Below are 23083 nucleotides of genomic sequence, written 5' to 3'. Positions count from 1 at the left end.
CTGCTTCAGCTCCGTTACCTCACTCTGCGCCTGAAGACAACAGGGGCTAAGATTGGTGGGGGGGGGGGGAGATGAGGTTAGGGGGTGTGGTCTATATTTCTTTTCCTCGCTGATCTTAATAGCTACATCACGGAGAACATGACAAGAGTAAGCACTATGGCTATAAATCACAAAAAATTTCATGATCACTTTATGAAAAGGTAAAGGTAGCCCCACCTAGGACCAATTATGGGGTAGAGCAGAGCAAAACTAAGCATTGTGGGTAATTGTGCGCAGGCACTGTAGCTTCCCGCACTGTTCCAACTATTCTGTGATCTCACGTCCACGGGAAAGGCTAGCTACCCAAATGGACACACGGACAACTATGGTAGGCACATTCCAAACTGCTCCAGATGGTTGGTTTGTAGTTCTGTTTTTCCTATTTTCCATTTAGAATGGTTAGAAATGGACATAAAAAATGACTATGTCAGGCCTGGCATGGTGGCACACACCTTTAATCCCAGCGCTCAAGAGGCAGAGGCAGAGGCTGGAGGATCTCTGAGTTCCAGGACAGCCAGGACTACAAAGAGAGACCCTATCTCAAAAAGGAGGAGGAGGAGAAGGAGGAGGAGGAGGAAGAGGAGGAAGAGGAGGAGGAGGAGGAGGAGGAGGAAGAGGAGGAGGGGGAAAGGAAAGAAGGGAGGGAAAAGAAAATAGAATGCCATGCATAAAGGGGAATGTAAATTTTCAAACAGAAATCACTTTATAAAAAAAATTCAAATTAAGTAGTTTAGAAAAATGCAAAGCTATAATTACCATGACAGCCCCTCCCCCAAATGTAAGATGAGCAAGACACTACTGCATACTAGGTGATAACAATTTTTTTTCTTAAATTGTAATATTTAGAGTTGAGATATAGGGAAAGGTAGCCATTCTTATACTTGGAAGAATAAGCTAGTATATTTCTCAGGGTCCATACTCTTGGTTCCACAATGACACATCTTAAAAACATATTTTAAAGAAAAAAAAACTCCTTAAGTGCTCATATTAGAATAAATAGTTGCCTATTCTGCAACCTCGGCCCTGCTCTAGGGCAGCCCCACCTTAACTCTCAATAAACAGATGCGGCAGTGGGAACAGAGGCCACATGCCATCCACCGTTACCGCAGACACAGGCAGGTGGCACCCCACTTCTGGCCTGAGTCACATAGACAAACTATCCAGACTTCCCTCTACTGACAGCTCCTATTTGAAAAGTAAATCATGCCTGTGGGCTATACACCATAAAGGACAACGAATTCACGTTAGCATCAGTGACCATATGAAATGTAGAACCAAGTTCGTCGCAAACAAGCAGGTAAGGTGTGTGATTCATTTTGATTATAATTACTTACAACTTTCCAATTTTTAAAATACATGCAAAAGAACTGCGGGCAAGAAGTAACTCGCAGGGAGTGCGCATATGGTTGCTTGCCTGAGGAGAAGATACTGATTTTCCGCTGATGAAACAAACCCGTGCCCTCTCCAGGCCCACATAAGAGAAATGCCACCAGCAGAGGAGTGAGGGGCACACACCTGTGGGTTTCATCTCTCCTGTAGGTTTCTCCGCAGAGCTGAGTATAAACACAGGAGGGCTGACTTACAATATTTGCTGCCATAACAATAGCACCTTGTATTTGCAAAACATACAGAGTGGAGATGTGAGGGCTGTGTTGTAGACACAAGTTAGGTTGGTCCCTCTGTCCCAGAACTACAGGCTGCTACTAACTTAAGTACTTTAAAATGGTGGCGCACGCCTTTAACCTCAGCACTCGGGAGGCAGAGACAGGTGGATCTCTGTGAGTTCGAGCCAGCCTGGTCTACAAAGTGAGTCCAGGACAGCCAAGGCTACACAGAGAAACCTTGTCTCAAAAAAAACCTTAAAACAAAAAGAAGGAAAAAAGAAATCAAAAGTCATCCTCATGGTACCCATAGATTCTCACTGAAGGGTATCATGGTTTTATTTTATCCATTTGTAATTCCATTTAGCTCTATTTTTCAAAGAGAAAATTGAGATGCTGAGAAAAGAGTAATCAGTCAAACACTTTGAGAGCCAACCTGTGGGACTCCCGGATTACAGCCTAAGCTCACATTCAACTGCCACTCCCACACGCGGAATGGCTCCAAAATACAGGAACTCCCCCAGCACACAAACGTGTCCGCAGCAGTAGCCACACAGCACAGAAACACATCCCACTCATACCTCCCCCTAGACACACAGCACGGATCATTTCAGACTGCTGACTAAAGTCTGTACCGTGCAGGAGGGCCTGTACCGTCCCTGTGTAGAGATGTTCATAGGACACATAGGATGTTCAGGTTATTAAGAAGAATGTTATGGGCTGGAGATGGCTCAGAGGTCAATGGCACTGGCTGCTCCTCCTGAGGTCCTGAGTTCAATTTCCAGCAACCACATGGTGGCTCGCAACCATCTGTAATGTGATCTGATGCCCTCTTCTGGCCTGCAGGTGTACATGCAGGCAGAGCACTGTATACATAATAAATAAATAAATCTAAAGAAGAGGAAGAAGAAGAACAAGAACAAGAACAACAAGAACAAGAAAAGAAGAAGAAGAAGAAGAAGAAGAAGAAGAAGAAGAAGAAGAAGAAGAAGAAGAAGAAGAAGAAGAAGGTGGTCACAAAGATGCAGATGAGGTGTAAGAAGGAGTGCAGGGCTCCCCTGCCCTTCCTGGTGTCCCACTCTGAAGAGCCTCCACAGGCCCAGCTCCCCAGAAGCTAGCCAGACCAGCCCTTTGGGTTCTTTACAGAATGGGGTTTCAGCAGTGCTACTGACTGGGCAGAAGAGTGTGACGGAGTCCGACAGGCCTTGAGGGGAGACCCAGGGAGACCTGTCCGCTCAGATTCCTGACACTCCGTGAAGCATTTCTTACCTCCCTCACTCCCGGGAAGGGGCAGGACCCCTTCAGGGACGTGAGTCCTGTGACCTCTATTAGATGAGCTAGGGCAGAGGTTTCTTTATGGCCAGCTCCAAAACAAAAGGGTGAAAGAAAATTGGGATGTATTTTTAGTTTTATGGCCCGCCTTGAGGAAAGTCTGGTTAATAGCCTGTTGGGAGGAAGGAGCAGGAGAGAGGAGGGCAGGTGAAGGTCAGGGAGGTCGCTTTGCTTCTGAGGCCTAAAGTAATCTGAGAATATTCTAGTCACTTGGAAGGAACAAGGACTGAGGGAGGAGAGTGACACCGAAACTGAGGACAGAACCAAAACACACAAATGACAATATCACAGGAGCCCAAGTCCAAAGCCAGTCAGTTTCCTCTACGACAGAAAGCTACCCAGAGTGCATAAATGGGGTGAAGGGCAAAGAACAAAGGGGCCTTGGTTTCTTGCTAAAATTCATTGACAGGATAACACAGCTGAGAAACACCAGGACTACAGGCCCAAAGCACCTCCCAGCAAGCTGTGGTAGGCGGAGCTTGCTGGGGTAGGAAGGACTCATTTCTGACTCTGCAAGGCAAATGCTCATTTAAAATATCAACAACTACAGACCAGTCCAAAGGAGAGTGCCAGCACTGTGTTCACTCCAGACAGCTGCACGGACTCTCATCTGCCAGCACAGACACCCTCAACCCTGCCAAGCTATGTCCTGGGCTCACAATTCAGGTCAGAGTCATACACAGGCAATTGGATGATCATGCAGAGAGCTGAACAGAGTGTACCTGGGGCTGTCCAGACAGAACCCAGCCATCATCAGGCCTCTATGCAAGGAGTAGGACAGCCTAGGGTGACCCACGGGGGCTCATAAATGTGATCAGACAACACCCACTCACCTACACACACACACACACACACACACACACACACACACACACACACACACACACGAGCTTATACTGTTACTCATCCATTTTTCTTCTCTACCCGCGCCCCTGGTATGAAGAAACAGAAGAGCTACACCTTACCCCTCCACCATTTTTTCTAGAATACAACAACTCACTACTTGTCCATGGAGTGAGCATGAAGGGCGGAAAGACCAAGAGAGGAGGAAACTGTAAAAAAGACATCCATCCAGGACCTCAACAGCTTTCACGGGTAAGAGGCATCAATCTTTACACATTCAAAAGTCAACCACTCTTTAGAGAGTCTCACATTGAGGGGTGGAGTTAAAGTGTATTTTTCACATCCCAGAGAAGGACCAAGTGGCATGCTCTCTAACAAACAGTAAGATCAATAGTATAACCCAGGGCTACAATGTTACCTTTCATCGTCATATAATCATTACCACCGCTGCTTTATAGTCAGGAAAACACTTCCTCGTTCCCATGCAACCCAAGTGGGATGCAGACACTCAACATTAACCACAAACCACAGTAAAGGATGTCTTCACAGAGCATCCTTAAGATGCCCATCCTTTTTTCGGTACAGGTGACACAGCAAACAGACACAGAGAAAACGCAGTTAGTGCTAGAATTCTTGCAGCTGCCTGAAATCACTTTCCCCAAACAGAGCTAATCTTGTCAGCTTTCCATGCAACATGACCCTTTGCTTGGGGTCTGAAGTCCTCGTGGAAAGTCCTGACTCACTCCCTCGGCGTCTCCAATGGTGCCAAGTCTGGAATATGCACCCTGCACGGTGCTCTCCTTTCTTCTTCCCAACCTATTCCTCCCTCTCCATAGAGCGGCCCAGAATATGGCTAAGTGCCACGTTTCTCTGCAGAACGGTGAGAAGCACCAGGTTAGGCCGGATATGGCTGGTGCCTCCGGGGCTGGAGAGGCTTAGCAGCTCAGAACACTGGCTGCTCTTTCAGAGGACCCAGGGTCAGCTCCCAGAACTCACATGGTGCCTCACAAGAATCTGTTCCTCCAGGTCCAAGGGAATCCATACCTTCTTCTGGCCTCTGTGAGCACGAGGCACATAGATTGTACACAGAGGAACACACATTGCACACAGACATACATGCAGGAAAACACTCATATGCATAAAAAGTTTTTTAAATGGCTCCGTCTATTGCAATCCCACCACACTCTCATCGAAGGGTGTCACTGCCACAGCACATAATAAGCCACCTGTCCTGTCTTTGACATTACAGATTCACGGCAATTCCACAACTCCAAACCGTGTCCCTTAGAACTTCAGGGTAGCTGGTAAAGTCTCTCACTTTCAATACCTCAAAGCTAAATACAGAATCAAACTAGTACTTAGAGTTCCATTCAAAGCCACGTGACTAAAGCACATGTAAATGGCATGGCAGCACAGACCTCTGGTTAAGCCAACTTAGAACTTACCGAAGAAACAGAAGGTCTCCCAATGCCAGCCCCTGAGAAAGCCCTTTTATAAAGCACACAGTGTGTTTTCTCTCCCAGAAGGCAGTGCTCTCCGACTAGCAGGAAACCCAGGTTGTTCTCAGACCAAGGAGGCTCTGAAGAGAACTTAAGGGCCAGCCTTCTGAACACGTGACCAGAGAGGCACAGCACACTTGTGATGGTGTGGTCCCATCCCCTGGTTTCACAGACGCGTGTCCTCTTGGTCCAAGGGAGCAGCAGATTGTGCATTGCACATGTGCCACCCACACAGCTAGGTGCGCCTGAAGCCCCTCTCTGTGACCTGCACATCACTGGAAATGACCTTGATGCTTTTGAGCTCCAGCTGGCTGGCACTGTAGGTGTCCTACCGCAGTTGACTGACTAGCTTATGTTCCTTTTCTCACTCACATTTATATGACCAGCTCCACCATGGCAGAGAGTCATCTCCATCACAGTCTCGCATGAGTAGCTGCAGTAGTCGCTCTTGCTTCCCCCTTGACTAAAGGGTGATCTCTTACACTTTGGTTATAATTGTTAGTTACACAGAAAGACATATGAAAAGATAAAAGTGCCTTATATGTGCTCACGAGCTTGGGGTGGGGGACAGGCAAGAGAACAGCCCACCGCTACCAGTCACATGGTAACACTGCACACACACACACACACACACACACACACACACACACACACACACACACACATCCCTACCTGTCACATGGTAAGACAGCCACAGTGCACACATACTCCCTAATGATCATGCTTTTCTGGGGGGGGGGGGGGGCGGGGGAAGGTTATTTGGTCTCGTTTCTATGACAAAATTAGGAAAATAAAACTCCAGTAAATTGAGTTTCACACTCATATGTCCTTATATGCTGGTTTAACTGCTGGGCTCCTGTGTTAAATGTATCCGGGATAGTACATGTTGCTAATATAAATGATTTTCCTGAACACTCTTTAAATCAATGGAAAAATGGGGCCTTTTTTAAACACATGCAAGTTAAGGGCCATTTCTTTACAGGATCTGATAAATTTATCTCAACCTCTTTATTTATAAAGCCAATTTTCCAAGCAAACATTTGTATGCATAAATCCTTTCTCTTCCCCGTCCACCCTAAGCTCAACGGCTATTCCTGCCTCTCTTCACCAACTTTCTGATGGGAGAGTCAAGCGTTCAAGCTTCCGGTTTCAATGTTCCTTTACAACCAAAGGCTGACTCACAGCAAGCAGAACAAGGTGAGTGGCCCAGGCCTGCCGTCCGGGCGCTTGGGAAACTGAGGCAGGAGGCTGGTGAGCTCAAGGCCAGCTAAGACTACAGAGAGGAAGAGAGAGAGGAGGAAGAGGAGGCGGGGAGGCAAACAATAAATAATATTAAGGCGGCTTTTAGTGAGAAATTTTTTGTAACCTTTCCATTCTTCAAAAGTCATGGCTAAGATAGAAAATACATTGCACAGAGCCACTCAAGACTTGACTCAGAACCTGCGTTCATGGAGCCTATGCATATAGACTATCAAAGGAAAGCAAGACTCAGATCCTTGCTGTTTTCCTTCCTTCAATAACTATATTTCCATTTTACATCCCATGCTAAAGGTATTAGTTTTGTTCTTCCTTACCTTAGCACAGTGAACAATGACTTTCTTCTATCTCCTAAGTAAGATATTGATTAACAAACAAAAAATACCGACCTTTCTTTTTGTGCCCAAGAGCTGAGAGTCCCTACATTTTTACACGTCTCACGTCATTTCACTGTGAAATGAACATTTTTCATGTCCCAGTGCTCCAATTGTTTGTTAAGATCACTCATTTTCCCCACACAGGGGGGAAAATGTGTGTTTGTGTTCCCTTCATATTAAAACTTCAGACAGGAAATTAGATGACGAAATGAACAGGCGCTTGCATTCCTTTGGCCAGACACTGGCAACAGAAAGCAGCGGCTGGGAACACAATGGGCACAGAGGGCGACACTGGGCAGTAAATCCCGCGGCTTATCTCCTCACGCAGGTTGACTTCACTCAGACCGGGTGGAAAGCCGAATGACAATATAGCAAATTTTTCCACTGCGCTGCTTGCAACAGACGGGGGAAAAAAATGCTAGGCAGACATCACAGGATCGGTAGCACAGTGCTGTATTTTGATTTTTGTTGTTTTGTAAAAAAAGTAAAATTTAAAAAATAAAAACATTTAATAGTTAGAAGTATATTATACATGAGTGAAAATTAAGAAAAATTAAAAGTCAGTTCTGATATCATTAGTCTTACAGTATCGCAACTCTAAGAGTTTGCGTTTGAACCTGTACGAGATAACGCTGAAAGAATGGTAGTTCAGACGGCAACCTCGCACTAAGAGACGGAGTAAGGCTAAGAGAACTGAAACACTTGTGGAATAAACCTTATTTAAAGGTGTTTCTACCCCCGCTGTATAATCAGCAACGCAAAACAGGTTACAGAATTAAGAGAGGCAAGGACTTGATGAAAAACTACAGTATTTTAAAACATTTTAAGTTATTTTTCAAGCATTTCAAGGTAAATGTGCACAAATCATACCCCACCCAATTCCAACTCCCCGGAAGCACCGCAGAACACCACGCTTCCAACTTCATGCCTTTTCTGTCTTTATTAATCCACCAAATCCAATTAGTGCCACTTGCAAGTACATGGCTGTAGAGTCATCCACTGAAAATGAGTGCTATGCCAGAGCCTGAAGGAAAAAACCCTCGCCCGGCCTTGGCTTGACCTTGTGCAGGTGTTACGCAGGTAACCCCAGCTGCTGTTAGCTCACAGGCCACGTGGCTCTGTCCTAGCCCGAAGGCATTAATCGGGCATGTAAAATAATAATGAAGATGTTTGTATCTACATATATGTGTGTGTATGTATGAATGCTTGTTATAACCCTATGGCTCTGCGCAAAAGGAAACAGGGAAATGGGGTATGCCATGTAATGAGCCAATGGGAGCAAGGGCAAGCCATGTAATGAGCCAATGTGAGCAAGGGCAAGCTGTGTAATGAGCCAATGGGAGCATGGGCAAGCCATGTAATGAGCCAATGGGAGCAAGGGCAAGCTGTGTAATGAGCCAATGGGAGCAAGGGCAAGCCATGTAATGAGCCAATGGGAGCAAGGGCAAGCTGTGTAATGAGCCAATGGGAGCAAGGGTAAGCCATGTAATGGGCCAATGGGAGCAAGAGTGTACAAAAGCAATATCCTATACTTGGATGATTCCCAACACTGTATCCATCCATCTCTCAAATAAGCACCGAATGCTAACTTTGACCCAGGCAGAGTTCAGAGCAGCAGAGAAAGGGCTGTGAAACAAGCAAAAGAGAGACCTGCCCACACACAACCAAAATGCTCCTCTGGGCTTCAAGAATGTATTTCCCAGAGGGCACCTTCCACTTCCATATCTGACTCCAAGGTCATTTTCTTTGTTCCTCAAACTATTCCATCTATGCGTCCTCGGTCTATGCTGGTTAGTTGATTGTTAACCTGACAAACACACAAGCCTGGGTCATCTGGGAAAAGGAAACCTCCATTGAGAAAAGGCCTACCGTACAATTAGCCTGTGGAAGACTTTGACTAATGATTGATGTGGGAAGGCTAGCCCACTGTGGACAGTGTAACCCCACCCCCACCCCGGCAGGTGACAAAGAAAGCAAACTGAGCACAGCCTGGAGAGCCAGACAGTAAGCAGCATTCCTCCATCCGCTGCTGGCTCCGGAGCCCTGCCATGAGTTCCCGCCAGACTTATCTCAGTGACAGACTGTGATCTGGAGGTGTAAGGCAAAGGAACCCTCTCCTCCCCGTTGTCTGTAGTCATTGTATTCACTACAGCAATAAAAAAAAATAAACTAGAAGACTGTCAGCACTTACATACTCATTTTTCCTGACCATTAAGTTTGTTGAGAAAGAGTGTTCTATATAGCCCGCCATGTTGGCCGTGAATCTTCTGTATAACCCAGGCTGGCTTCAGATTCACCGTACTCCTGTCTCTCCCCTCCCAAGTTCCAGGGTTACAAGTGTGCAACACCAAGGCCAACCTGACCCCTAACTTCCAAGCCACGTGAGCTCTAACCTTTCATTTTGACCTCGACCAGCTGTCTCACAATGGCGCCAGAGATCTGATCACCAAATTTGCACCAAGTGTCTTCCTGTCACTCCCTCTGCCGTTTGCTTAGGGAAGCCCACCACGCCCTGTCTATGTTGTTACAAGAGCCTGAAGGCTTTAGGTTTCCTTCGGAACCTGCTAAATATGTGAACACACTGCAGTGAAGTGTGCCAAGAAAGCATCAATGAAACAAAAGGCTTTCTTTAAACAGTCAGAACTTCTTAGAAGTTTACAAGTATTACCTCTTCCATACGCCTAGATACATCGGTATTCAAGAGATATACTTAAAACCCCTCTACACTTTATTAACTGCCAGTTGCACTAAAAGCTTTTGGACCAAACTGCCTTAATTAGCCTCAGGATTCTGGTAGCTACCTTGTAACAATGGGATCTCTAATGCCAGCAGTTAAACATATACTCAATTAAATTTTTTTAAAAAAAATTAAATTCCCCTATATATTAGTCAGTGTTCTCTAGAGGAACAGAACTGGTAGAATGCGTATACATTGTATATTTGAATCTATATGTGAGCATACCAATAGAATATATGCATATATAAATATATAAAGGGTGGCTACATGTGTAAAATAGGTGTGTGCGAGCGTTCTCTCTCTCTCTCTCTCTCTCTCTCTCTCTCTCTCTCTCACACACACACACACACACACACACACACACACACACACACACACACACACGAGTGGCTTACAGGCTGTGGTCTGAGCTGTCTACCATTACAAGGTCAAAAAATCCAGGAGTTATACAATCCACGAGGCTGGATGTCTCAGATAGTCTTTGTATACACCAGAATCTTGAAGAAATGGGCTCCAATGCCAGTGAAGGAATGGATGTGTCACTGAGAAAACTTGAAGATGGAATGAACTTAGAAGAAAATCTTGTAACCTACTAAGTCACCTACCACCGGCAGCGGCAGCAGGACAGTCCAAAAGCAAAGTTGCCATCATGTCACTGACAACACATACATACAAAATAATAATAACAATGTAATGATGAGCCTCATTTTCAGATAGTCAAGGTTAGCTTCTTCATGGACACATGGTACAAAGAACTGGACAACCATCTCCTACCGTTTTCAAACTTAGAATCAGAATAAATCTTCTAAAATGCAGGCGATTGCCTTGAATCTAGCTCTAGAACTACTAAAACAACTTGAACCATTTTGATCCCAGCCACCTTCCGAGCTCCTACCTCTGTCCCCCCACACACCCACAAAGTGTTTAAACAATACATTCAGAATGAGGCTTCTCATGGCATCAACTGATTTCCTTTGTACAGGTCGGCAGTGACTTCCCAAGATTGCATTTATTGATGCTTCCATTCACCCTTCACGTCACACAGGTACCTACGGGGGACTCAGAAAACTCTCCCTCTATCTTCATAAGTGATTTATATATAGTCAAACCAAGTTCTGTCACAGCGTACCAGGGAGGAAGAGAAATGGGGAGGGAGAGAAAGGAGATAAGAGCATACACAGCGCACTCTCTTCTCTCCACGACAGTTAGTTAGCCAGTTAGTTATCAGATAGTTATAAAGCACCTACTGCGTGCCAGAGCCTGAACTAGACCCCACAGATATAAAGGATTCAAACTAACGCTATACATTTCATTTTTGTACTGTGCTAAAGTTACTTCGTAAATAAATGTAAATTGTACTACACAAAGACTAAATCATCTCAATACATTTTCTGTATACATAACTGTCCTGGTTAGTTTTCTGTCAACTTGACACAAGCTTGAGTCATTTGGGAAAAGAGAAACTCAATTGAGAAAATGCCCCAGATTGGCCTATGGGCAAGCCTGTGGAGTATTTTCTCTCTATAAAGAAACAGCAACACAAAGACAACTTTGTCATTTATCTGATCTTTAAACATACAAGATGTAATGAAATAAGAGATTGCATAGTGAACGCATAAGAGATATTATGGGCTTTTAACATGGTACAATTCATGAATTTTGGACAAACTAAGAGAACAGAATTCAGATTTATGAACTTGAGAAAAGACAACCATCAATAATAAATAAACTACATGTATCATGTACCCAATGAGTCACACTGGGAACAGAGTGTCATCTGTAACATTACTATTCCCAATCCTTAATCTAAGTATGAAGAAACTAACAGATGAATCTTAACTGAAAGATATCTTGTCAAAGAGCTAGGCGGGCCTTCCAAAGTATCAAGAACATGAAAACCAACAACAGCAATGTTCAAAATCATTCACTGGGGTACAGTGCTGCAAGACTTGACCCCTTACCTTTTCTTTTCTTTGTACCCTAAGCTATGGTGTGACCAGCTCTACTCTGTCGCACACTCCTACCATATTATATGCTACCTCCTCACAAGCCAAAAGCAATGGAACCAACCAATCACAGACTGGAGACTTCCAAACTGTGAGCCAAAGTAACCCTTTCCTCTTCATAAATTAATGGTCTCCTGTATTTGTCAGTAATGGGAAGCAAACACAGTCCCCGACTTACAGGATCTCAGTTTAATGGTTTTTGGACTTTACAAATGCAAAAGAAAGTATACTTCAAATGTTGGTCCTAGCCGAGTAGTAGTGTACTAGAAAGCCTTCTTTGGAGCACTACGAAGGCAGAGGCAGGCAGATCTCAGAGTCTGAAGTGGGCATGGCCTCAACAGTAATTCCCAGGGCACCTAGGAACTGAAGGAGGGGGGTGCGAAGGGGAGAGTGAGGCTTGGCAGTTGTGGGTGACAATGATGGGGCAGAGCCACCTGAGACACAGCAGTAGCAGCATGGCGACTTCCTTTACCGAGATCCCAGTGAGGCCTAGGTTAGAAAAAGCACACACAGCAACCCCGAGACTGAAATACATAACCTGTCTGGTGGGAAGCCTCATAGTACAAACAAGGCGCGAAGGCCTCTCTCGGAGCAACTGGTTCTGTGAGCACAGGGGGGTGACGGAGAGGCGCTCAAACTTGAGACATGCAGCAAGCGAGGCAGCGCGGCCTGGCACTACCAGAAGCACAGGGCATGAGCAAGAACAGGGGTAGGCAAATGCTGAGTCCCTTCTGGGGGCGTGCTGGGTAGTTATACATCAACTTGACACACTAACTAGAGTTACCTGAAAGGAGGGAGCCTCAGTTGAGAAAATGCCTCCATAAGACCCAGCTGTAGGGCATTTTCTCAATTAGTGACCGATGGAGGAGGGTCTAGCCCACTGTGGGTGGGGCCATCCCTGAGTTGGTGCTCCTGGGTTCTATAAAAAAAAAAGCAGGCTGAGCAAGCCATGGGGAGCAAGCCAGTAAGCAGCTATTGTTTTGGGTTTTTTGTTTTTGTTTTTGTTTTTAATTATCTGAATTATCTGTAGGCCCTGCTAGCAATCAATCCAGACAGAGACAACTGTCATATTTTAAAATAGCCTTAGTTAACCTGGGCCAGGGCAGATATCAATCCTCTTAACTACCTCCCATAGTGGAGCAGACATGGAAATCCCAGTCTCAATCCCATGCCATCTGCTTCCAATAACGTCTATCAAGCTACCTCCCGCCCATAATCCCATATACTGGCTCATGTTCTTCATCTGGGCCGGATTCTCCATCCACTGGCCATGTGCTTCTCCTCCATCTAACCCATGGCGGCCTTCCTCTCTTCCCTTTAGATCTCTCTCCTTTCTCCCAGAGGTGGTCCTTTCTTCTTCCCAGAATTCTTCTCTCTCTCCTAGCCCCACCTATCTCCTGCCCTGCCCAGGTGGGGGGGATGGCTTTTTATTAAACAAAAGGTTGCATCCCCCAACAAGCGGCAGCCCTCCGTGGCGCCTGCATCAGCTCCTGCCTCCAGGGTCCTGGCCTGTTTGAGTTCAGGTCCTGACTTCTTTCAATGATGAACAGCAAAATGTAAGTGTAAGCTGAATAAATCCTTTCCTCCCAACTTGCTTTTTTGGTCGTGGTGTTTCATCGAGCAACAGGAACCCTAACTAAGATGCGGGGGCTCATGGGAAGGACCACCAGGGAGTACCGCAAAAGGAAACCTTGAAAGTAACAGGAAACACTCTGCATTCCCCAGAACCAGAGAGATTTTATCTTATTTTTAACCTGAGGTCCGATTTCAAAAGATAGCCTTTTTTTTTTAAGGGGGGTGGGGGGAGGGCAGCGGCGGGGCACTCCCAAAGGCCGCATGCATTTCACAGGGTAACTGTTTTACTATATCCCATACTGCGACTATTTACAGTACAAATGGGACCGAGGACACTTCTTAACAGCTTGGTTAAATCTCAAACGTGAATTCACCTCCCAGAAAGTCAAAACATGAGTCAGATGTTATTCTACTAGAGGACATTATTTTATTACAGGTAAAAGAAGAAATCAATATAAACGCATTTTCTAGGTTTCAAAACACATAACCTCTTCTTACACCCCTCAGGATTGTCAGAAACAACTCAAACTACATGTACTAAGCAATATGTTTATGGCAAATATCTGTGAGTGTTTAGCATATATATGCATATATATACATATATACATACATACAGTGAGAGAGAGACAGAAAGAGAGAGAGAGAGAGAGAGAGACAGAGAGAGAGAGACAGAGAGAGAGAGAGTTTCAAACTGTGAAATCTCCCCATGTCCCCCACAGCACCCGTGTTGCAGCACTTGGTCCCAGTTTGTGGTCTACTTAGAGGAGCTGTGAAATCTTTAGGAGGTGGGGCCAGGCTGGCAGAGGTGGGTCAGTGCAGGCAGGCCTCTGGCTTACAGCACAGTCCGAAGTCGGGTTCCATCTCTGCCCCACTTTATCTTCAAGCTTTTCTTTCTTTACCATGACTACAGCCAAGTCACGGTACGCACCCAACAGTCCATGCCGGTGTCGTCAAGGCTTACTTTAATAATCAAGTGGACTCAGCCCCAGCCCTCTCCACGGAGGTCAGATACTCAGTCTGCTCTTGAATGCACTGCTAGCGCTAGTACCTGCAGAGCCCATGTGCAGGACTTAAGAGTTCACATGACAAATTCCTAACCTTGGAGTAATGATGATGACGTTCCAATCCCAGCAGCAGGCTTGCCTACACTGATCCCTCCTGCAGACAGTCTGCGCTGAGATACTCTAAACTTCCCCGTGGCTGTTATGGTAAGCAGAACACTGTTTCCTCAACCATATACCTCAAAATGTCCACACCAGGAACCTATGCATTCAGCTACTGCCATCCATGTTTTGTCAACTTGACACAAGCTAGGGTCATCTTGGAAGAAGGAGTCTCAGTTGGAGGGGGCAAATAAGGCCTCAGTAAGACTGGCCTGTAGGAAGCATGTGGTGCATTTTCTTGATTAACGATTGATGTGGGAGGGCCCAGCCCACTGTGAACTGTGCCATGACGGGCAGATGGTCCAGGGTCCTATAAGAAGCTGTGGGCTGGAGAGATGGCTCAGAGGTTAAAGGCACTGCCTGCTCTTCCAGAGGTCCTGAGTTCAATTCCCTGCAACCACATGGTGGCTCACAACCGTCTATAATGTGATCTAATGTCCTAAAGGCCACACACACACACACACACACACACAAAAAAAAAAAGGCTCAAGACGTCAAGAAACAGATTCTCCCCTTGAGCCTCCTTCAAGAAGAACAGAGCTCTGCTGCCGCCTGGAACTTCCAGCACAACCCACTTCAAGCTCGCTCCCTCCAAAACGGCAAGACAACACAGTCTGTATGGCTTGAGGTCAAAGGGGCCTTGGCAATCTGGTACAGCAGCCATAGCAAGCTAACAGGCAGGCAGGACTTTCTTCAGATCTCTAGACTCAGACTGAAGTAAGCGCTTTAATAAAACAAGTGTTTATAATATGCGCAAACATTAATAATGGTGCCATTAGTAAAAATTTACCCTTATCATTCTACCTTAATAAAAATAGACCGCTCTCCCAATCTGCCCACCCCTAAAGAAGTCACAGAAGTTGATTAATGTCCACCCGCCACCGACTGCCTCCTCCTCTCAATTGGAAACTCAGTGTTCTACAAACCATTACTCATCTCAGTTAGGAAGCCTTCTTCCACTTCTCCCATTCCCTGGTTCTGCAAAGCAGAGGCAAGCAAGAACTGCAGGAGCTTTTAAACCTCCTACTATGTAACCAAAACCTGTAACCCATGTGCATTTTCCCAAGGCTATTTACTTCCAATCTCTCTCCTCATTTGCTTAATTTTTGGTCCGCACAGCTGCTAGGCGGTGATAAGCCAGCAATCAGCTCTGCGGCTTCCATGCCTTAAAACAGCACCATTCCTAAAACGTGCTTGACCAACCAAGCCTCCCCACCGCCCCCTCGTTGTCTGCACCTGCCCACTGGCAATGTTTCAAAGGGGTTCACAACTCCACCGGAAGGTCCCAAGCTAAACCTATCACTCCAGCCTCATTCGGCAGCTAGAACGCACAGCACTGTGCTTCTGGCTCCATTCCTCAGCTAAGTCTGGTGGCAACTGCAGGGTCCTTGAAGGGCTCAAAAACTCAGCAGGGAAGTCTAAAGCATGCCCCTCATGCAACTCTGTGACCCAGAGTTCACTCCACACCTGACCACAGGAAACCAAGCCACATTCTTAGGCCTGGCCGTTTGGCATTGCCAGGATCTCATAAAATCACAGAACCGCAATTGTACTATAAACTTTTGGCCTAAATTTACTTCCCTTCTGTCTTCCTGAGCAGAACCATATGAATATTACTTAATATCACCCCCCCAAAAAAAGCGATCTAGATCCACACAACAGGACGCCTTTTGTTCCTGAAACTCTAAACCTCCTTGTAATACATCCTGATATTACAATAGAACCGAACCTCCTGAGCCACACCCACAGGAAGTGAAGACTTATCTCGTGGGGCAGATGCCTGGCTGTGGAGAGAGGGCTTTGCTTCGGTTTTTGGTTTGGTTTGGTTTGGTTTGGTTTGGTCTGGTTTTTTGCCTGTGTCACTGTTTCTGTTTGTTCTGGCTTTGGAGCCAGTATAAATACGCCACTGGTAACTGTCTCTACTTAAAGGTTTTCCCATCTTCTATAGCAGAGTGTCTGGACAATGGTCCGTCCCTTCCTTGTCTCCTAGGAGAACACACATAGACCGCTGCTGTCCTTGAGTAATGACCTCATTGAGATTTTCAACGCTTAAGGTCGCAGAGTGTATCACCCCCTGCAACACATGTGCTTGTATGCCTTTTATCTGTTCAATGTGTGCTCCTTTTAGTCCTATTAACTTCAGATTAAGGAGTCTTAATGTAAAATGCATGGCTTTTTGCTCTTTCATTTTAAATGCTATTTGGTAACATGCTAAAAGCATTTAAGAAAAACCTCAGCCACGTAACATGTTCCTTATCTACAAGCTAGTCCACTTCTTTTAAATGTCCCTCCCCTCTCTGCTTTACTTGGAATTTTGCACTGATTTTTCAATAGGAACTGCAAAAAGTTTCATTGGCATATGTTCTTTGCCTACAACTAATAAAGAGGTTTTTTTTCTTCTCCTCACCATGTTAGTCTACTTGGCCCTAACACTACCACAGAAATCTTCTCACAGTATAGGAGGTAAGAAAACCTACCTCAGGGCGCCAACAGGTCAGGTCTGGAGAGCACCCCGCTTTAACTTTCAGATGGCCACTTTGTTAGCAGATATTCACACAGCAGGCAATAAGACAAGACTCAAGCCTCATGGGGTCTCTCCTTATAAGAGACTCATCTTCGAAGGCCCGACCTCACAGCCTTACTTACGCACGGCGTCATTTCCAGTGTCCGGCACACTGGTAATTAAAGCTTCAGCATACAAATTCTTTAAGGGACAGATTTCAAACCACAGCTCTTCCCTTCTAGGGGCTGATTTTATGAGCCTTGAAAGGAATCCACGTGCTGATCTCCTTCAGTGAGTAAGAAGAGGTGAGCACCTGCAGGGCTCAGCCCAGGCTAAATGCTAGGTGTTCATGGACGGATGGCTGTTACTGGCAGTCCTGGTATTCCCAGATCCTAGATATGGATGACTGAGTGAGCGCACCTTCATCCTCTGGGGGAACATTCCAAGACCCTCAGTGAGTTCTGAAGCTTCAGACAGTACCAAGTCCTGTACACCGCAGTTTTATCTTGTGTATACATCCTTACAGCAAAGCTTAATGCATAAGCTAGATATAGCAAGCAACTAATAACAAATAGTAAAAATAGGATAACTCAATAGGATAAATATGCTGGGATAAAACTGCTCACATCACTAGTTTTGTGTTAAAATAAAGATTACAAAAATAAATAAATAAAATAAAGATTACTTGAACAGAAGCAATTAAATACTGTGACACTTGATCTGGTGACAACGACAGCCACTAAATGGCCTTAGTGTACAAAAAGTGTGTAGAGCAGACATACACCAGACCTAAAGAAGATTCATATACTACAGGAACGTGCCAGGCAGAACAAGATTCATCTCGCTGCTCAGAATAGCATGCAATTTAAACTTATTTCTGGATTTTTCCACTTAGTATCTGTGGACTTACACTCTGCTGTGCTGACTTACGGCGGCAGCCATGGAGACGTGTCACTCAGACTTCCCTTCCAGAGAAGCACAGTGGATCGTCAGCGCCCAGCTACCACAGCTTGGGACTCGCCACAGTGCCCGTGCTGAGCTGGGTACCCGCCAGCGCCTAAGGGTAAAAGGTCTGGGATTTTTCCTAGGATGTGGAATTTCTATAACACGCAGCTGTGATCAGGGATGCTCCACCTGCCCAGCTGCGACCTCCTCATACTGCACCACAGTCTAGAACATCTTCCCCACCCTCTTTCCTCCCCACGTGACTGTGAGAGACCTCTGACGAACAGAGGCTCTCTCTGCCTTCTGCTAGTCCCATAGTCCCAGTCTGGTCTGAAGCTGAAATGTCCCAGCAGGCTGAGGTGCTGACCACTCTAGCTGGAGACATTATTATCTCTATGTTCAAGGGACTTCAGAGGGTGGAGCACACTAGAGGGAGTAGGGCAATGAGACAATTTTTTTTCCCTCTCTTCTAAAATATGAGGTCACATTGTGGTCACAGTGGAAAAAAAAAAAAAACTAATAAATCCCTCTTTACCCACCCCAATGTCACTCCAACTCAAATTCGACGCTTGCTTCTCAGAAGACTACACCATGTAACACCAAAGTCACATTTAGCTCTCAAGTCAATGATGCATCTTTCAAGGGACAAACACCCACCTGTGATACGCAACCAACCAAAAGGGGGAATAGTTGTTCTCATAAAGGAAAATGAACCACTAATAGAAAACGGTGCTCACTCTAACGCAATGGATCACTAAACATCTGAGCACCTGCTGTGAGACAGGGGGGGACGGGGGGGGGGGGAGCAACGTGCACAAAGGACGTGCCCTGTTCTCAAGAAACTAGAGGGGAGGGGAGCAGTGTGAGTTCTCATCTCTTCCCTGGGGCTCCGCATCATTCATTTTAAACAATTCCCTTAAGCTTTTTATAGACATCGGTACATGGTCTGTGAGCTGGGTGAGAAGACAGAAATGGCTTTGGGTAAATCTTCTGAAATCTTGACCTAAAACATCATTTGACATTCACAAGGAAACAGAGCATCTATGGCTACAGTCTCAGAACCCCCTCCTCCCTAGACCTTCAAAGGGTAAAGGACAACGTATTCTGTCACTGAATCTTACGATGTTTTGTTTGTTTGCTTGTTTTTCGAGACAGGGTTTCTCTGTGTAGCCTTGGCTCTCCTGGACTCACTTTGTAGACCAGGCTGGCCACGAACTCACAGAGACCCACCTGCCTCTGCCTCCCAGAGCACTGGGATTACAAGTGTGCGCCACCACACCCACCTTTGTCTAAAGACTTGTTTAATGCTCACCTACAGAGAATGCCACTACATATTCTTCAAGAAATAGAAGTAAGGCAATAGTCAATTCACCCAGCCTCGCAACAACGCACAAATCCCAAATGGTCTTATTTTTTCTGTTTTTGTTACTGCTACATTGTAAAACACAGAGGCAAAAGGAGATGCAGCTTATAATATAGCATAAGCTGCATATGCATTCCAGCCAAGCTGCAAAGTAGAACATTACTCTAATTTCCAAAGCTCGTTGCCTTTCCTCCACTCCGAAAGTGTCTCAACCTTACCTTACTGACATTTTAGTCTAGATGACTCTTCAGAGATAAACAATTGTACCGTGAGATGTGTAAGGATCTCCTGGCTTAAATTCACTACATGCCAATAACCTCCCATCATAACCCCAGGTTGTGACAACCAGAAATGCCCCCCCCTTATGTTGCCATGGATGCCTGTAGGACAAAGTGGCCGTTGAGGATGGCTGCCTTAGAGACAACCACAGCTGAATTCTTGCTTGAAGTTTACAGAAATGAACGCATGTACTTTTTCTATGACTCCTTTCTCTCACCATTACGTGTGAGAGATACATCCATGATGTGCTGCGCCTATAATATATTTACTTCTGTGGGGTAACCCACTATCGAGCCCCGATAGGCTTGTGTTTGAATGACTGGTTCCTAGTCGGTGGAACTGCTTGGGAGGATGGGGAGGCGTGGCCTTGTTGGAGGCGTGGCCTTGTTGGAGGCGTGGTCTTGTTGGAGGGGGTGTGTCACAGGGGCCACACCATTCCCAGTTAGCTCTTGCTGCTTCCTGCTTGTGGATCAAGACTGAGCTCTCAGCTACTTCTCCAGCGCCATGCATGCCAGCCTTCCCCCAAGCTCACCACCATGGTGGTCAATGGCTCTACCCTCTGGAACTGTGAGCCCCAAATTAAACACTTTCTTTTCTAAGTTGCTTTGGTCATGGTGTTTCATCACAGCAATAGATAAGTAACAGATACCTACTAATGAAAAGTCTATGGTTTATCTGATCCAGTTTATTAGTAACAGATACTTATGCTCTTTTGATACTTTGCACCTGTGAATGCTTGTGCTACAACCACTCCCTACACAGGCCTTGTAATCAAATAATTTCCTTAAGGTTTATATACCCAAGAGCAGAATGACCTACACAAGACGATGAACTTAGACTACATCATATTCCAAAACTGGGCAGTGCGGGACAAATCCCAGCATGTTCTTCAACACTTTCACTTATTTTCTCCGTGACATTTGGTACTATGAAAATATACCTTGCTGCCACATAAACACCACTTCTACAGCAAATGAGGTCTGGCTATACTCAGGCATCCTCTGTACAGTTAAAACAAAAATAAAAGATCACAATTAAATGTTTGTGTCAAAGAACTGGCTTCATCCCCCCTCCCTGGTTATTCTCCTCTTTAAAGAAAATGTGCTACAGTTTGATATCTGCTTTAGGAGCAAGTGGTTGAACTTCTTCCATCTATCTGCTCTTCCCTTGACTAGATCACAGAAGACAAGGATAACAATATCAGGAGTACCATGTTGTCGTGAAATTTTAACCAGGCACTCCACTCTCAACTGCAAAAGCATTGTTTAAAGAATGCAATTTATAGTGTTGTAATTACATTTTGTTTTAGGTATAATTTTCATAAACAAATTTCATTGCTAAACTCAACATAGTTTTGTATGTATGTATGTATGTATGTATGTATATATGTATGTATGTATGTATGTATGCACAGCTATAGCAAATGGGTGTGTACACACGTGCATGTGGATGTGAGCCTGCACATGTGAATGCACACAGTGTCTTCCACAATGGCTGGCCACTTTTTTTCCCCACTGCCCTCAAGCAGGAGTTGTATTTTGTCTTGTTTTGTCTTGTTTTGAAGATTTACTCATTTTTGTTTGATGGATATTTTGTCTGTGTACACAGTGCCCATGAGGGCCCCAAGAGGGTGCTGGATCCGCCTGGAACTGGAGTTTCTGTTTATAAGCCACCATCTGGTGCTGGGAATTGAACAGCGGTCCTCTGAAAGACGAGCCAGTGCTCCTACCACCGAGACACCTCTCAGCTCACTTCAGCTCATCTCGCATTCCTCCACACTGTTTTTTGAGACAAGGTCCCTCCCTGAACCTAGAACTTGCTGACTGGCTAGGCAGGCTATCTTAACCCTTGCTTCCCTCAGGACTGGGATTACAGATACCCAACAGCACACCTGGCTTTCACTGCGGGCGCCGGGGACCTGAACTCGGGTCCTCATACTTGTGTAGCTGTCACTTTACTGAATGAGCCCCAGACCTTTCGATGCAATTTTAATTGGCTTTGCTTTAGTTCAATTTTTATTGCGTCATGAACGCCTACAGTCCTTGCGATGGGCAGACAGGAAACCGGTACAAAGAGAGAAACACGCATGCACAAAATGCACGGACGAGAGCCTGCTCTCATGGCACTGAGAAGCTCTGGGTGTACAAGGCACAGACTCAGTCATAGGTCAGGTCCTACTGCTCACGTCCATTCACCAACTGCACCCTGAGCGCGAACACTGGACGCTCTGCCTTTCTTTCTCTCTTTCTTTCTTTCCTTCTTTCTTTTAAATAAAGAGATTTTTTCTCTCTCTCTTTTTAAAGATTTATTTATTTATTATGTATACAGTGCTCTACCTGCTTGTACCCCTGCACGCCAGCAGAGGGCATCAGATCACATTATAGATGGTTGTGAGCCACCATGTGGTTGCTGGCAATTGAACTCAGGACCTCTGGAAGAGCAGTCAGTGCTCTTAACCGCTGAGCCATCTCTCCAGCCTGCTCTGCCTTTCTTTAGCAGGATATTTTTAGCACACTAAATTGGTACGCAGTCAAAATAACCCTAGCTTTATACGGCCTAACACTGTTATTATGGCTTACTGTTGTCAAGTAGAAGCGTCTCCGCAGTTTTATAATGCCACAAATCTCAGCGTATGTGGTCTTATCTGTTATGTCAAAGACAGCAGGTAGAGGAGTCCCCTGGTCCCCATAGTGGTGAAAAGACGGCTTTGAAAAATGACTCATTTTGAAGGTCAACCAGCCATACCAAGCTAATTCTATCAAAGACTCCCATCTCTTCAGACAATATTCAGAGAACCCCAGTACAGTACAAGAGGACATTAGTAAGAAAAAGGTTGGAAAGCCAACGGCTATTTGCATAGACATTTAAATAAACAGAATGGAAAATCAGATTGAGAAGATAAGTGTTGGACAGAGCTATTAACTCAAGAGAACATTCGCTGCTCCTGTTAACACAAATGCCAGGTCACCCCCATTAGCAGTCACTCAGCCTTAGGTTCTCACTGTCAACCGCACTACCACAAGGCTGGTTTGTACTGAGGGCATGACAGGACTACCCTGAGGCGACGCCGCTGGCTTCCCCAAACCAGGAAGCTGAAGATGCTCATGAACTTGGCCAAGCCCCATTCTTTCCACTCACCTTGGGAAATCACTCAGTGCAGGACCTTTGTGACGATAACAGTTATCTAATAACGCGCTCTGTAGTCTGGAAAAAGTCATTTTTCCCAAGTGAAAATTATTCATTGTATTCCATTCAAATAAAAGACTGTTTGCCAACCCTTCCACGGAGGCAGATGCCACGTCACTAACCCTGGGAATGAAATATAAGTGAAATATGAACAGAAAAATTACTCTCTAGCCTCCTCCTGTTTTTTGTTTTTGTTTTTGTTTTTTTCTCCCCTGTCCTACTCCTGCTCTCTGTAGCTGAGATTTGCTCCCTGGTAACAATGCTGACTTGCAGTGGGCACAGAGAACAGAAGGTGATCAAGCATGAGCAAGCCAGAGGATGACAGCGACAGGAGTTGCTACGCCCTTCCCTTCACTGTCCAGACTCTGGGCATGAACT

The 23083-nt window shown here is 45.4% G+C and overlaps 1 protein-coding gene and 1 long non-coding RNA gene across 5 annotated transcripts in view; one reads left to right on the top strand and one right to left on the bottom strand.

Moving 5' to 3' along the window:
* Positions 1-23083, bottom strand: part of ARL15 (ARF like GTPase 15) — a 366563-nt gene that overhangs the window by 320973 nt on the left and 22507 nt on the right. The window contains exon 1 of one of the 2 annotated variants that reach the window (XM_084800685.1): positions 5261-5542. The exons of the other annotated variant lie outside the window; for it this stretch is intronic. Coding sequence (XP_084656811.1) covers positions 5261-5527 — 267 coding nt within the window. The 5' untranslated portion in view covers positions 5528-5542. Of the gene's footprint in view, positions 1-5260; positions 5543-23083 lie in introns of those variants that run through there. 2 annotated transcript variants of the gene reach the window in all.
* Positions 108-6899, top strand: LOC311608292. 3 transcript variants are annotated; one of them, XR_014782897.1, is made up of 3 exons: positions 108-200; positions 3958-4067; positions 6395-6899. It is a non-coding gene; the product is annotated as an uncharacterized lncRNA (long non-coding RNA). The 3 variants fall into 3 exon arrangements; XR_014782898.1 differs by lacking the exon at positions 108-200 and adding an exon at positions 276-367; XR_014782899.1 differs by lacking the exon at positions 108-200 and adding an exon at positions 1016-1336.

The sequence above is a fragment of the Acomys minous genome (genome assembly GCF_964271855.1).
Source record: "Acomys minous genome assembly, chromosome: 11".
Classification (NCBI taxonomy): domain Eukaryota; kingdom Metazoa; phylum Chordata; class Mammalia; order Rodentia; family Muridae; genus Acomys; species Acomys minous.
This window is presented reverse-complemented; position numbering and strand designations above follow the sequence as displayed.